Source organism: Stegostoma tigrinum, chromosome 2, assembly GCF_030684315.1.
Source record: "Stegostoma tigrinum isolate sSteTig4 chromosome 2, sSteTig4.hap1, whole genome shotgun sequence".
Lineage (NCBI taxonomy): Eukaryota > Metazoa > Chordata > Chondrichthyes > Orectolobiformes > Stegostomatidae > Stegostoma > Stegostoma tigrinum.
The window spans coordinates 146,110,975-146,125,361 of NC_081355.1; the positions used below are offsets into that span (position 1 = coordinate 146,110,975).

The window sequence follows — 14,387 nt, forward strand, 5'->3', positions numbered from 1 at the left end:
AAGTGTCAAGAACATGTCACTTTTCTTAACAATGTTAAATACATGTGTGAATACTTCAAAACTGAGTCAAAAGATAGTGTTACCCTTCTATACATTTGAGTCCATTGACTATTTATTCAAGCGGATATTATTTGTACTTTACAATACTGTAATGAGTTATCCTCATATTACATATGAATTAATTGGTAAACTGCAAGAAATTTTTATTTCAGGGTCTCGGTTTGTATGCTGCCCGAGATATTGAGAAGCATACTATGGTCATCGAGTACATTGGAACAATCATCCGTAATGAAGTGGCTAACAGGCGGGAGAAACTTTACGAAGCACAGGTAAACTGTCCTTTTGTTGCTTTAGGTGTAGTTATGCAGCTCACATCTCACCAGATAAGCATGAATAGGAAATAGCCAGATTAATTCCTATTCAATATTAAAATCTAACAGACGATGGCGTTTTCTGTTTACAGTAGGTTAATTGAGTTGTTCATGTTCATTCCTTTACTTTGACAAGAATATATTTTGACTCTGCAATGTGGAATTGTAGTTTCACATCCCAATCTCCATTTAAATGGCTTTGGTCTTTGCAACCGGAGGCAACCTTTTATAAGTTGGAATCTGAATCCTCCATTCCACCGTTTGGGCTACCACCCCACCACGAGTTACTGTTCATGATAAGTTGGACAACTTAATATTTTTTGAACAAGTGCAAAATGATGTGCAAATGATCTGTTTTCAGGTTTGAAATACAAAGAAAAAGTTGTATGTAGTTTGCATTCATGAGTCGAGGGCATAGCTGGCTAGGCCAACATTTTTTGCTGAGAGGGCAGTTAAGAGTCGGCCACCTTGCTGTGGGTCTGGAATCACGTGCAGGCCTGTCCATTAAGGATGGCCGTTTCCTTCTTTAAAGGACATTAGTGAACCAGATGGGTTTTTCCGAACAATCAGCAGGGGATTCATGGTCATCTTTAAGACTCTTATTTCCAGATTTTTATTGAATTCAAATTCCACCATCCAATGTGGCAGGATTCAAACCCAGTTCCCCAGAACATTACCTCGGTCTCTGGATTAACAGTCCAGTGACAATACCACTAGTCTGTCACCTCCCGTAACAAAGCACTTTATACCTAATTAAGTACTTTTTAAAGTGTAGTCACGGTTGTAACTTAGAAAGTGGGGGGAAGAAACTCTTGATATGTAATTATGAATGGGTGGCCTTGACGATAATGAGTGGCACTGACAAAAATTCCTCTAGTAAAAGGGATGCAAGCTTTCAGAATGCTTTATCTTGTGTTTTTGGATACTGTCACTAAGTCTATTGACATCAAAGATCAATGGATCTCGAGATATGAAAGGAAAGAAGGGATAAGGAATAGTGTGGAAATGTACAGCTGAGGGAGATGACTTTGTTGAAGGGTAGATTATGTTCATTTGGCCAAATAGCATACTCTCGCTCCCATTTGTCATAATCTTAAATATTTTAAGAGGCATTTCTGCCCTCTTTCATTATGTAATTATTGTCCCAAAGAGCAACCACGTCTCACTGGAAGTCTCTAAATAAGATAGGAAATGATGGCATTACTCAGCTGACAATTTATCAGTTATGGGGTGGAGTGTGTGAGTTTCATAAGTGTCAGTTCCTAGCATTTTCAGTGCATCTTTCTGTTTACAAGGGTTTCTGAAAACCGAAATAAGTTGCAGTTGTGGATATTTGTTCATTTCTGTTGAATGTGAAGACAGAAGCAGACTGAGCGAAGAAAGGGGATAATGCATAAAGCTACCTCCTCCCTCTGTTCAATTGAATGATGCTGGATTACTCCCTATAGTTCTAACCTTGGTTTAGGTTTTATGACAATATGGAAATGTTTCCAAAACTTCCAGAAGGGAATGTTTAGGATTTTTTTTCATCACCTTGTTCAAAGAGGTTATCTCACACCCGTGGAGCAGGTAGAGATAAGACAGCGTGGAGCTGGAGGAACGCAGCAGGCCAGGCAGCATCAGAGGAGCAGGAATGCTGAGGTTTTGGTCTGGACCCTTCTTCAGAAAAAGGGTCCCGACCCAAAACGTCAGCTTTCCTGCTCCTCTGATGCTGCCTGGCCTGCTGTGTTCCTCCAGCTCCACGTTGTGTTATCGCTGACTCCAGCAGCAGTTCTTACTATCTCCGGAGTAGGTAGAACTTGAACCCAGGACATTAGCACTGCACCAAAAGGGGTTTTTTTGATCTGTCTTACTGTTTCAAAAAGGCCACGGTACACAATTGTGTTGATTCCATTTTGGTGTATTTGCTGTCATTTTTAGTGAATTAGATTATGATGCAATAAAGAATATACTTCAGGATGAATCAAGTTAACACTACAACCCCAGAATATAGCATCCACAAGACGCACTGCAGAAACTCAATTCTCCTTTGACAATACCTTCGAAGCCCATGACTTCACCATTTTGAAGTGGAGCTGCAGGTGTATTGTAACATCACTTTGCAGATTTCTTTTCAAACTTCGCACTATCTGAGCTGAAAATATATCGCCATTGTATGATTGTCACTGGGTCACAATCCTAGAATGCCATGCCTACAGCATTGTGGGTCTACCTATGCTATACAGACTGCAGTGGTTTGAGAATATCTCTCAACACCATCTTCTCAAGGGCAGTTAAGAATGAGCGATAAACGTTGCCCTTGTTAGTTATACCTGTAATTAACGATCAGTTCTTTTAAAACAAAGTTTCATTACTTCCAATAAAGAAGCTGCCCTGGGGGATCCACAGACTTCATCCCTATGTCTCCCAACAAATACTTATTCCCACGTATAAGCTATTGTCAAGCTAATCTTGCATTTAAAAATAAAAATCAAAAGAATGGCGGAGGCTGTAAATCAGGAACAAAAACTCAGTTACTGGAAAAGCTGAGCAAGTCAGACCTACTGAGTTTTTCCAGCAACTTTGTTTTTGTTATATTTAAGAATCTTGTCTGCTCCTGGGCTAGAATAAAGCTGATATAGTAGTTTTAGATGTCTCAAAAGTTAAGTGAATATACTTTGAAGTCCATTCACTGCAATCTGATGCAATTGTTTTCTGTCCACGTCATTTAGTTGAGTTAACAGCTAGCCTGTCTTTTGTGATCTTAGACGAGACAGAAGAAATGTTAGGCAGTGCATGAACAGATTTCTGTCTCTCTGCTGGAGTATTGTGCTGGGATACTTTACATCCATGAGAACCATGAGTATAAGTGGATGATATAATGACATTTGCATTAATGTTGCACAGCCTCAGTAATACAATTGATTGTCAACTTGGATTAATGGTCGTACCCTGGAAAGGTGCCCGTACCTTTGTTATTTTTGAATGAGAAGTGAAGGGTTGGATGAGGGTGAAGGAAAAAAAACAGAAAACACATGCCTTTTTTTTAAACTGTTATTATCAGTTTCTTAACATTCAAAAATCTTATCTTCCCAATAGTACCGGTACAGTTGCCTATACTGATTTGATTATTAATTAATCTGGACTGGGAAGCCTATTAAAGTTGTTTTTTTTTAACTTTATAGAGCGTAACCACTACCTACTTTTATGATTGTTGCTAGTTTTCAATTGTGGTAATATACATTCCAAACTCATACACTAGAAAAATTGTGTGTTCAATGAGAAACACGGATGAACAAAGCCATTTGCTCCTGTTTTAACATAGACCCAAATATTTTTCTGTTCACAGCATTTGTCTATTTGAAATACATCAGAGTATTGCTTCAAATCTCTTAACTGCAAGACTTTTTTGCATCCTGTATGACTGTCATCAGTCTTGAAATTTTTGTCCATTTACGTCTGTGCTTTCCAGCCCTGCATTTACTTGAAATAGTCATCAGGGTTGGACTTCATTCTATTTCACTTAGTATCTCATAGTGCCTTTTGAATTTTTAAATGTGTAAGAGGAGGCACTTTCTGTTTAGGTCCAATTCTGCACTAAAGTAGAATAATTAAAAATAAAAATTTTTTTAAATGTTCAAATAAAGCTTATATTTCCATACAGTTTCATCTAGAAGTATCACATTGTCAGATGACAAGTGGCCAATAACAATTTCTGCACAGTAATTACTGCCAGATTGTCATTAAGCTAAACATAATTTGTAATTGAGGACACAGTACAGAGGTTCATCCCAAAGAAAAGAAAGATTATCCGGGGTGGGATTAGACAGCCATGGCTGACAAAGGAAGTCAGGAAATATATCAAAGAGAAAGAGACAGCTGATAAAGTGGCCAAGAGCACTGGGAAATCAGAAGATTGGGAAGGCTACAAAAACAAACAGAGGATAACAAAGAGAGCAATAAGGAAGGAGAGGATCAAATATGAAGGTAGGCTAGCTAGTAATATTAGAAATGATAGTAAAAGCTTCTTTCAATACAAAAGAAACAAACGAGAGGCATAAGTAGATACTCGGCCGCTCCAAATTGATGCTGGAAGGCTAGTGATGGGAGATAAGGAAATAGCTGAAGAACTTAATAAGTACTTTGCATCAGTCTTCACAGTGGAAGACATGAGTAGTATGCCAACAATTAGGGAGAGCCAGGGGGCAGAGTTGAGGATGGTAGGCATTACAAAAGAGAAAGTGCTAGAAAAGCTAAAGGGTCTAAAAATTGATAAATCCCCTGGCCCCGATGGGCAGCATCCTAGAGTTCTGAGGGAGGTGGCTGAGGAAATAGTGGAGGCTTTGGTCGTGATCTTTCAAAAGCCACTGGAGTCAGGGAAAGTCCCAGATGGTTGAAAAATTGCTGTTGTAACTCCCTTGTTTAAGAAAGGATCAAGGCAAAAGATGGAAAATTATAGGCCGATTAGCCTAACCTCGGTAGTTAGTAAAATTCTAGAATCCATTGTCAAGGATGAGATTTCTAAATTCCTGGAAGTGCAGGGTCAGATTAAAACAAGTCAGCATGGTTTTAGTAAGGGGAGGTCATGCCTGACAAACCTGTTAGAATTCTTTTGAAGAGGTAACAAGTATGTTAGACCAGGGGAAACCCAGTAGATGTTATCTATCTAGATTTCTAAAAGGCCTTTGATACAGTGCCTCACCGGAGGCTGCTGAGCAACGTGAGGGCCCATGGTGTTCGAGGTGAGCTACTGGCTTGGATTGAGGATTGGCTGTCTGACAGAAGGCAGAGAGTTGGGATAAAAGGCTCTTTGTTGGAATGGCAACCGGTGACGAGTGGTGTCCTGCAGGGTTCAGTGTTGGGGCCACAGCTGTTCACCTTTATAATATTAATTATCTGGATGAAGGGACTGGGGGCATTCTGGCGAAGTTTGCCGATGATACGAAGATAGGTGGACAGGCAGGTCGTACTGTGGAGGTGCAGAAAGATTTAGACAGTTTAGGAGAGTGGTCCAGGAAATGGCTGATGAAATTCAATGTGAGTAAATGTGAGGCTTTGCACTTTGGAAAAAAGAATACAGGCATGGACTATTTTCTAAACGGTGAGAAAATTCGCAAATCAGAAGTGCAAAGGGATCTGGGAGTGTTGGTCCAGGATTCTGTAAAGGTTAACTTGCAGGTAGAGTCCGTAATTAAGAAAGCGAATGTAATGTGATAATGGGAACTGCAGATGCTGGGGAATCCAAGATAATAAAATGTGTGGCTGGATGAACACAGCAGGCCCAGCAGCATCTCAGGAGCACAAAAGCTGACGTTTCGGGCCTAGACCCTTCATCAGAGAGGGGGATGGGGTGAGGGTTCTGGAATAAATATTTATTTATCTATTTATTCTATTTATTTATTTATCTATTTATTCCAGAACCCTCACCCCATCCCCCTCTCTGATGAAGGGTCTCGGCCCGAAACGTCAGCTTTTGTGCTCCCGAGATGCTGCTGGGCCTGCTGTGTTCATCCAGCCTCACATTTTATTATCTTATAGCGAATGTAATGTTGTCGTTCATCTCGAGGGTTGGAATATAAAAGCAGTGATGTGCTTCTGAGGCTTTATAAGGCTAGGCCCCATTTAGAATACTGTGCCCAATTTTGGGCCCCACACCTCAGAAAGGACATACTGGCCCTCTAGCGTGCCCAGCAGAGATTCACACGGATGATCCCTGGAATGGTAGGTTTAACGTATGATGAACGGCTAAGGATCCTGGGATTGTACTCATTAGAGTTTAGAAGGTTGATGGGAGATCTGATAGAAACTTACAAGATAATGTATGGCTTAGAAGGGGTGGATGCTAGGAAGTTGTTTCCGTTAGGCGGGGAGACTAGGACCCGTGGGCACAGCCTTAAAATTAGAGGGGGTAAATTTAAAACTGAAATGAGACGACATTTTTTCAGCCAGAGCTTGTGGAATTCATTGCCGCAGAGTGCAGTGGAGGCTGGGACGTTGGATGCCGTCAAGGCAGAGATCGACAAATTCTTGATCTCAGAAGGAATCAAGGGCTACGGGGAGAGTGCAAGGAAGTGGTGTTGAAATGCCCATCAGCCATGATTTAAATGGCAGAGTGGACTTGATGGGCCGAATGGCCTTACTTCCACTCCTATGTCTTATGGTCTTATGGAAATGTGGTTATCTTGTGCAGGCAGTAAAATGCACTGTCTCTTAACTAAGATGCATCTACATAAACAGAACTGATGGCTTTTTCCTCAAGTTGCAAGCCTAGTAAAATATGTGTAGCCTTCATTTTCAGCTTGAAAGTTTCTGAAACTGTAGTAACTAAAGACTTGCTAAATCTTTGTACGTTTCTCATAGTAGTCAGCTCATATTGTAGCAGAAGGAATTTAAAATAGAATCTGTATTCTCCATCCTTACTTTAAATCCTTTCATAATCACACTGCTCCTAGTTCAGTAACTTCTTGCAGCCCTCCAAGACCTATGTACTTTTAGTTTGTTACACATCCTGATTTTTGTTACTGACATTTTGATCATGCAAGTATCTATATAGACGTTCAGCACTGGAGCTCTCTCTCAGCCTCTAAACCTCTCTGCTCTTTTAAGAGCTATTGTCACATGAAACTTTTGACAGCCCATCATGATGTCCTTAGGTCATGTCAAGTTTTGTTTGACAGCACTCTGAAAAGCACTTTGGGATGGCTTACTACGTTGAATGCACTACTAATTTATAAGTTGTATTTAAAATTTCAAACAACTCTTATTCGTTCTTGCCTTGTTCATAGAATCGTGGAGTATACATGTTTCGCATTGACAGTGATCACGTTATTGATGCAACATTAACAGGAGGTCCTGCAAGGTAAGTGTTTTTGAGCATAAAATTGGAGCGAGTCCTCCCGTTTCCCCCACTTCCCTTCCTGTAGCCCTTGAAATCTTCTACTTGGTACCGGAGCTGACTGTTTCTCTTTCAACGTAGTATTCTAATTCATAACATTCTTCAGGGTTCCCTTGTTCAGTATGTTGTTAGTGCTTTGAATGCTTTGTATAGTTACATATTTTTATCAAAATAAGGTGCTGCCCCCTCCTGCATTTCAACCTTGTAAGTAGCAAGTAGTATTTTACAATGGGCTCACTTAGAAGGTAGTAAATTTCTCAACATTCCGGTATACAGCAGCCTTGAAGTAAAATGGCCTTTAACCCCTCAAAACTGGACAACAGTATTACTGATGGAGAAAACAGAACCATTTTGGTTTTACCCGTAAGAGCAGTCAAGAAAAGAAAATGTCATTTAGTCTGTCAAAGTTCATCTCCTATGCCAAACCTCTGAAAAAAGCATCCAGTTAAATTTTAAATATCCCTCAGAATGCTTATTTTGACTGCCCAGCTAGAAGATGAACCCAAATATTTGCAATTCCTGGACGTTTGGAGATGATTATCTGTATCATAGTGCTGCAAGTGAAAATTAGAAAATTGTGGACCCTCTCTGTCTCGCACGTGGTTACATATGCGCATGTGCACACATACACTCACTCTCTCTCACTCTCTGGTGTAGATCAGTTTCTCTTTCCTCCTCCAGTTAGAAAATTTAAGTCCCAGGAAAAGAGAGTAACATCAGCCTCAAGGCCCTTACAATGTCTGCTTCTACTCAAGTTACAAAATTATGGTTATAATCCACAAACTGATCTTCTGTATCCTGTGATTTGTCCACATTGTGTGTGGGGGAGGTTTGCTTTTGATTAAATATTTTACAGGCTAGTTCCCTATCCTGGATTTCGAAGCCGGCCCCAGTTATAAGGCTATCTGTAATGCATTTACTGCCAACCTGCTTTGTAAGTAGAAATATGATTAATACTTGATGGATAAGAATTGAAACAGAGTCTTGAAATTTTCCTTGGTAATCACATCTGAAGTATCTGTTTTCTGCTTCAGTAATATTGACCACCACAGGTAACACAGTAATTCGTACAGTAGCACTTGTACAAGGTTGTGTCCCAATAATCAGAATATGGCTGACCACTGTCTATTGCTAGTTGATCCTGAAGCTTTGATGGAGTTTGTTTTATCCAATTCACCTTGTACCTCTTTAGTTCTTGTAAAATGCAGTCACATTATCTCCAGTAGACATGACTTCTAAGCTTCTCCCTCAAAATGGCCCATTGACTTTAGTCACAGCCATGCAGCACTTTGACTTGCATAGAGCAGATCTGGTCTCTCTTTTCAGTGGCTGAACAATAACTCCAATCCAGCGATATTGTCAAACATTTCCTTGGTTCTAAAATAATATCAGGATATTTGGTCTGCTGGTCCCTTTCTCTCCTGAATTAGGCAGCTGGTGTGGTGTTGAGGAAAGAAGAAACATTCCCTATTTTGCAACATTATTCACTTAATGATGGACACAGATTGGGATTCAAGTCCAATTAGGGTTAGTCATACATGCACTTTTACTAATTTCCTCTCCCTTCACGATTAAATTTCTCAACATTAATGTGGAAACTACATTTATGTGAAGCAACAGTGCTAAAGTAGCTTTACCACAACAGGGTCAGCCTTGTAAATTTCAAGTATCTCCCAAAATGTCAAGCGATCCTTTTCGTTAATTAATTATTCATGTAGTTCCATATAAATTCAACTTAAAAATGGTGAGGGAAGATGTACAGTCTACAGTTTTGGAATAAAAACACCTTGGCCTAGATTTTTGGATGTCCAGGTAATAGTTTTTGAAGCATAGATCAAAGTTGTGCATTAGGATCCTGCAGAATCTCAAGTGAAGAAGAGTCATAGCAGACATATGTTAACTGCTTCGCCGTACACAGATGCTGATTTCCTCAAATATGCTGTGTCTGCTTCAGATTTCCAGTATCCACAATATTTTGCTTTTATTCAAGTTTTGGTTTAAGAACCAACCAGCTTGAAATTCCTGTTTTTTCATTTATGGTAGCCTGATCAATATTTTAGTAAGATTTGGTTACTGAGGCACTTTGAATTTTCTTCCATAGGCATAAATCATTTCTGGTAACCTCACGTGCATTATAATCTCTCTTAGATATATTAATCATTCCTGTGCACCGAATTGTGTGGCTGAGGTGGTGACCTTTGAGAAAGGACACAAAATAATCATCAGCTCCAACCGTAGGATTCAAAAAGGAGAGGAGGTGGGTTCATCTCTTCAGCAAACTACATTATTAAGACTGCACTGTGCTCTACTGTGTATAAACTGACTAATGCTTACCAGAAATAAAATCAAGCCAGTGCTGCATTTGTATTAGCTTCTAGAGATAACATGTTACTGAGTTAATTATCATTATCATTGGTAACCACGAAGAAGCAGATTCTGATTTATAACTATAATTTTGTTCAGTAATCAACTGAGCCCCTATTTGACAAGAGCATATCAAGTCATTGGTGAGGGTAGGCCTTTCAAGCACAAACCATCCAGGGCCCATTGTGTAAGACTGTTACATTTCGGGACAGAATCAAGCTATTTGGTCCATCGAGTCTGCTCTGCCTTTTGATCATGGTTGGTAGGTTATTCAAACTCATTCTACTGCCTTTGCTCCCTGATTCTTGATTCCCTTACGAATAAGATTCTGTCTCTCTCTGTCTTAAAAATACTCAGTTACAACTTCCACTGCCTTTGCAAAATTAGTTCCATCGATTCACCACCCTACTGAGGAAAGTCCTCCTCATTGCAGTTCCAAAAGGTCATACCTTAATTCTGAGGCCGTGCTCTTGGGTCCTAGTCGCTCTCAGTAGTGGCAACATCTGTTCCACTTCTCCACTATATGTAGGCCTCGCGGTGTTCTGTACTCCTTGCAAGCTCCTACAGCAGATCTCACTAACATTTCTTATTAACAGTTCTATGTTTAAATTCTAAATCTGAAAAAATTGCCAGTAATGTTTCTTTTACCTGTATATCTCTAAGTCTTTACTGTGATCTGCCTGTGGTACTCGTAAACAAAACTTTTCACTGTACTTTGGTGCATGAGAATAAATCAATCTATCAAATTGTGAAAGTTTCACTAAGATTTCCCCCCATCCTTCTAAACTTCATCAAGTACGGACGCAGAGTCCTCAATTGCTCCCCACATGACAAGCCCTTCATTCTCAGGATCATTATTGTCAACATGCTCTGGACTCCCTGCAAGGCTAGCACATCCTTCCTTAAATAGAGGCCCTAAAACTGCTCACAATATTCCAAATTCAGTCTGACCAGACCTTATATGGCTTCAACAGTGCATCTCTGATCTTGTATTCTAACACTCTTGAAATAAATGCTGACATTGCATTTCTCTTCCGAACTGCCACATGAACCTGCATGTTAACCTTATGAGAATCCTGAACTAGGGCTCCCAAGTTCCTCTGTTTGATTTCCAAAGCCTTTCCCCATTTAGCAAATAATCTGTGCCTCTCTTCCTCCTACCAAAGTGCATAACTTCACATTTTCCTACATTGTCTTCCATCTGTTACTACTTTGCCCACTTTCCTAGCCTATCTAAGCCCTTCTGCAGCCTCCCTACTGCCTCAACACTCGCTGATTCCATCCCCCACCAATCTTTGTGTCAAAGATAGATTCTGTCATAGTCTTGCCACCTGCTTTCTTCCCTAAAATTAAACATTGTGTCCATTTTTCCTCATTATTTTAACTCTGGAGTAACGTAGTTTTAAAGTTGGTTATCTCCAGTCTAAAATATGAGTTCCTTCAGTGTTAAAACTGAATCAACTGGAATACATTGGCTTGAGAGGGAAAACAGTCACTGTTAAAATTTCTTGATGTGGCTACTTGCCATTTCTAACGTATCGTTGCAGTCTTTTGTTTCCCCTGTTCTGCCCTTAACTGAGGAGCAGAATTCCGGTCTGTGTGTATAATCTTAGATTTTGCCAGTTGAGAGTTAGTCATTCTTAGCTTCTGTAATTATTTGAATGCTTTCAGATTCATGATTAAATTTCATGTTCAATTTGAGAAAGAAGATTAGGACAAAGAAACTTACTTTTAAACTTTGTGCTCCTGAGATGCTGCTTGGCCTGCTGTGTTCATCCAGCCTCACATTTTATTATCTTGGAATTCTCCAGCATCTGCAGTTCCCATTATCTCTTTTAAACTTAAGGCCATTTACGAAGGCATGAAAACAGTTAGCCAAAGTTAGCAAACAAGCATTTTTTTTGTTAGATAATGGAGATGCAGTGGCAGATATGTAAGGAGGCACTTCAGAATGCATAGATATATTCTAATGAGGGAGAGAAATTCCAAGGAAAGGATCCACCATCTCGGGCTAACTAAAAAAAGATATTGATTGTATCAAACTTAAAAGAAAAAGCTTTCATTTGCACAAAGGACGATGTCAGAAAAATAGGCAGAATACTAACAGCAATAAAGAATGATTAAAAGATTAAGAAGAGAAAAAAAACAGAATGAGAGAAATCTGCCTAGAAACATGAAAACAATAATTTCTACAGATTGTTAACCCCTTTTAAAACTAAGTAAGGGTTGGTCATATGGAAAGCTATTGGAATTAATCATGGAAAATAAGATGAAACATTATTCTTCACTGAACAAGATAGAAGTCACAAAAAAAAGCAGCAAATGGAAGGGAAGGAGGAACTCTCAGGAAAATTATGTTCACCAGGAATGTGGCATTGAGTGTGTTGTTGGAGCTCTGGGTTGACAAGTCCTCAGGTCCTAATGGATTTGATCTGAGGAAAGTCTTAAAAGATGTGGTTCATGAGATAATTGTTTTGGTTTTAATTTTTCAAAATTCCCTCAATTTGAAGAAGAATCTGTTAGGGTCGAAAATCAAATATAATTCCTTTATTCACAAGAAGAGGGAAGGGAAAACCAAACTACAGGCAAATTAACATCTGCCCAAAAGAAGATGTTAGAAGCTGTTATTAATGACATTGTAGCAGGGCATTTAGAAAAGATCAGTGGAATTAATCAGAGTTAATATGGTCTTGTGGAAGGAAAATCATGTTTAAGCAGTTTATTGGATTTCTTTGAGAAAGTGGAACACTGTGGTTCAGTGTGCCAGGGACCTTGGTTTGATTCCAACCTCGGGCAACTGTTGTGGAGTTTGCAAACTCTCCCCATGTCTGCGTGGGTTTCCTGTCAGTCTAAAATATGCAAACTTGGTGGCTTGGCCATGCTAAATTGCCCATTGTATCCAGGGATGTGTAGGTTAGGTGCATTAGCAACAGGAAATGCAGGGTTACAGGGATAGGGAGGGTTTGAGTCTGGGTGGGGCTCTCTTTGGAGGGTTAGTGTGGACTTGTTGGGCTGAATGGCCCGTTTCCACACCGTTTTTTAAAAAAGTGGCATGTGCTATGGGTAAAGCAGAGCCAATGGATGGTATAATGTATTTAGATTTCTAGAAGATATTTGTTTAGTAGGCACATCAAAAGTTATTGTAGAAAGTAAAAGCTCGAGGTGTAAAGGGTAACACGTTGGCATGGATAGAAGACTAGCTGGCAGAAAGCAAAGTAAGCATATATGGGCCATTTTCTCTATGTCAAGTTGTGATGAATGGTGTGCCACAGAGACCAGTGCTGGGCCCTCATCTTTTTTCACAATTTGTGAAAGAATTGTATGAGGGTCTGAAGGTGTGGCTGCTAAATTTAGTGATGATATGAAGTTGGTTAGGAAAGGAAGCTTGGCAGACAACATAAGGGGCCTACAAAGGGAAAGATTCAGTGAGTGAGCAAAGTCCTGGTAAATGGAATATAATGTGGGAAATGTGAAATCATCAATTTTGGCAGGAAAAATAAAAAGCAGCACATTATCTAAATGGTGAGAGATTGCAGAGCTGTGATGCAGAGGGATCTGAATGTCCTAATGCATGACTTGCAAAAGGTTAGCTCAGATACATCAAGTAATTAGGAACATTTGTAGAATATTATCATTTATTGCAAGGGTAATTGAATAGGGACGTTATGTTTCTCAGTTACACAGGGCACTGGCGATACCACATCTAGAGTTCTTCGTGTAGGATTGTCTCGTTACTTAAGGAAGGATGTACGAGGAGTTCTGCTATAATGCGATCGTTGTGTTCCAGTGCAACATCGCATTATAGAAAATTGTGCTATATAAATAATGGGGTCTATGGGCAAAGTAGGATTAGGGGCAGAAAGGATGCATATTTTTCAAAATTCTTCCTCAACTGTGTAGCTTCAATCTTGCAGCTGCAGTTATAATGACGACAGTTTATCAGACTGGTGATGCTATAAAGAGGCACTTCATTTGCAAATCTGACCTTGCATTTGCAGTGAAGTGACAGCTGAGCTTGAAATAGAGTTTCTCCCACTGGAAGTCCCAGCAATAGTCAGTACTGCATGATAGTGCGAGCATGATCCGAAAGGAGTGAGCAGTGCAAAATTGTGAGAGATAGAGCTCGTGGCCAGCAACCCTCCATGAAACTCCCCCAAAATTGACACGTTGGCAATTTTCAGTAAAATTCCCTCCTCCATATAAATGCTGATCGGACCTGATATTCATTCCATCAGCACAGACTCCTAGATAGATTTTCAGATAAGTGAAGCAGAGCAATCTGACCTTTCTAACCTATGTAGCCCATTGGCATTGAAGTTAATTGTAGGATTAAAATGCATTGTAAACCTGAGTAACATTGATTAGATTCCCTACAGTGTGGAAACAGGCCCTTCAGCCCAACAAGTCCACACCGCCCCTTGAAGCATCCCACCCAGACCCATCACCCTATAAACCCACTCACCCCTGAACACTACGGGCAATTTAGAGTGGCCAATCCACCTAGCCTGCACATCTTTTTGGACTGTGGGAGGAAACTGGAGTACCCGGAGGAAACCCACGCACACACGGAGAGAATGTATTCAAAATAGTGCTGGAAAAAAGCAGGTTGTAACACAGACAAATTTTGGTATAAATGTGTTATGAGCAAGTTCAAAAATTCTTACATATTACATATGTAACAAAGTCTAGGCAAAAATGCTACACACAAAGGTGCATGTTTTAACACTCATTTTTAACTTTTTTTTCTTATATCATTAATTTAGCAAGAGAGCCAATTC

General features: G+C 39.8%; 1 protein-coding gene across 14 annotated transcripts in view; it reads left to right on the forward strand.

Moving 5' to 3' along the window:
- The window catches only part of kmt2ca (lysine (K)-specific methyltransferase 2Ca), a 489,348-nt gene that overhangs the window by 469,197 nt on the left and 5,764 nt on the right, over positions 1-14,387 (forward strand). For all 14 annotated transcript variants that reach the window (XM_059639788.1, XM_059639789.1, XM_048520987.2 and 11 more), the window contains 3 exons: positions 213-329; positions 7,136-7,209; positions 9,394-9,502. In XM_059639788.1, the coding sequence (XP_059495771.1) occupies positions 213-329; positions 7,136-7,209; positions 9,394-9,502 (300 nt within the window). The remainder of the gene's footprint in view (positions 1-212; positions 330-7,135; positions 7,210-9,393; positions 9,503-14,387) is intronic.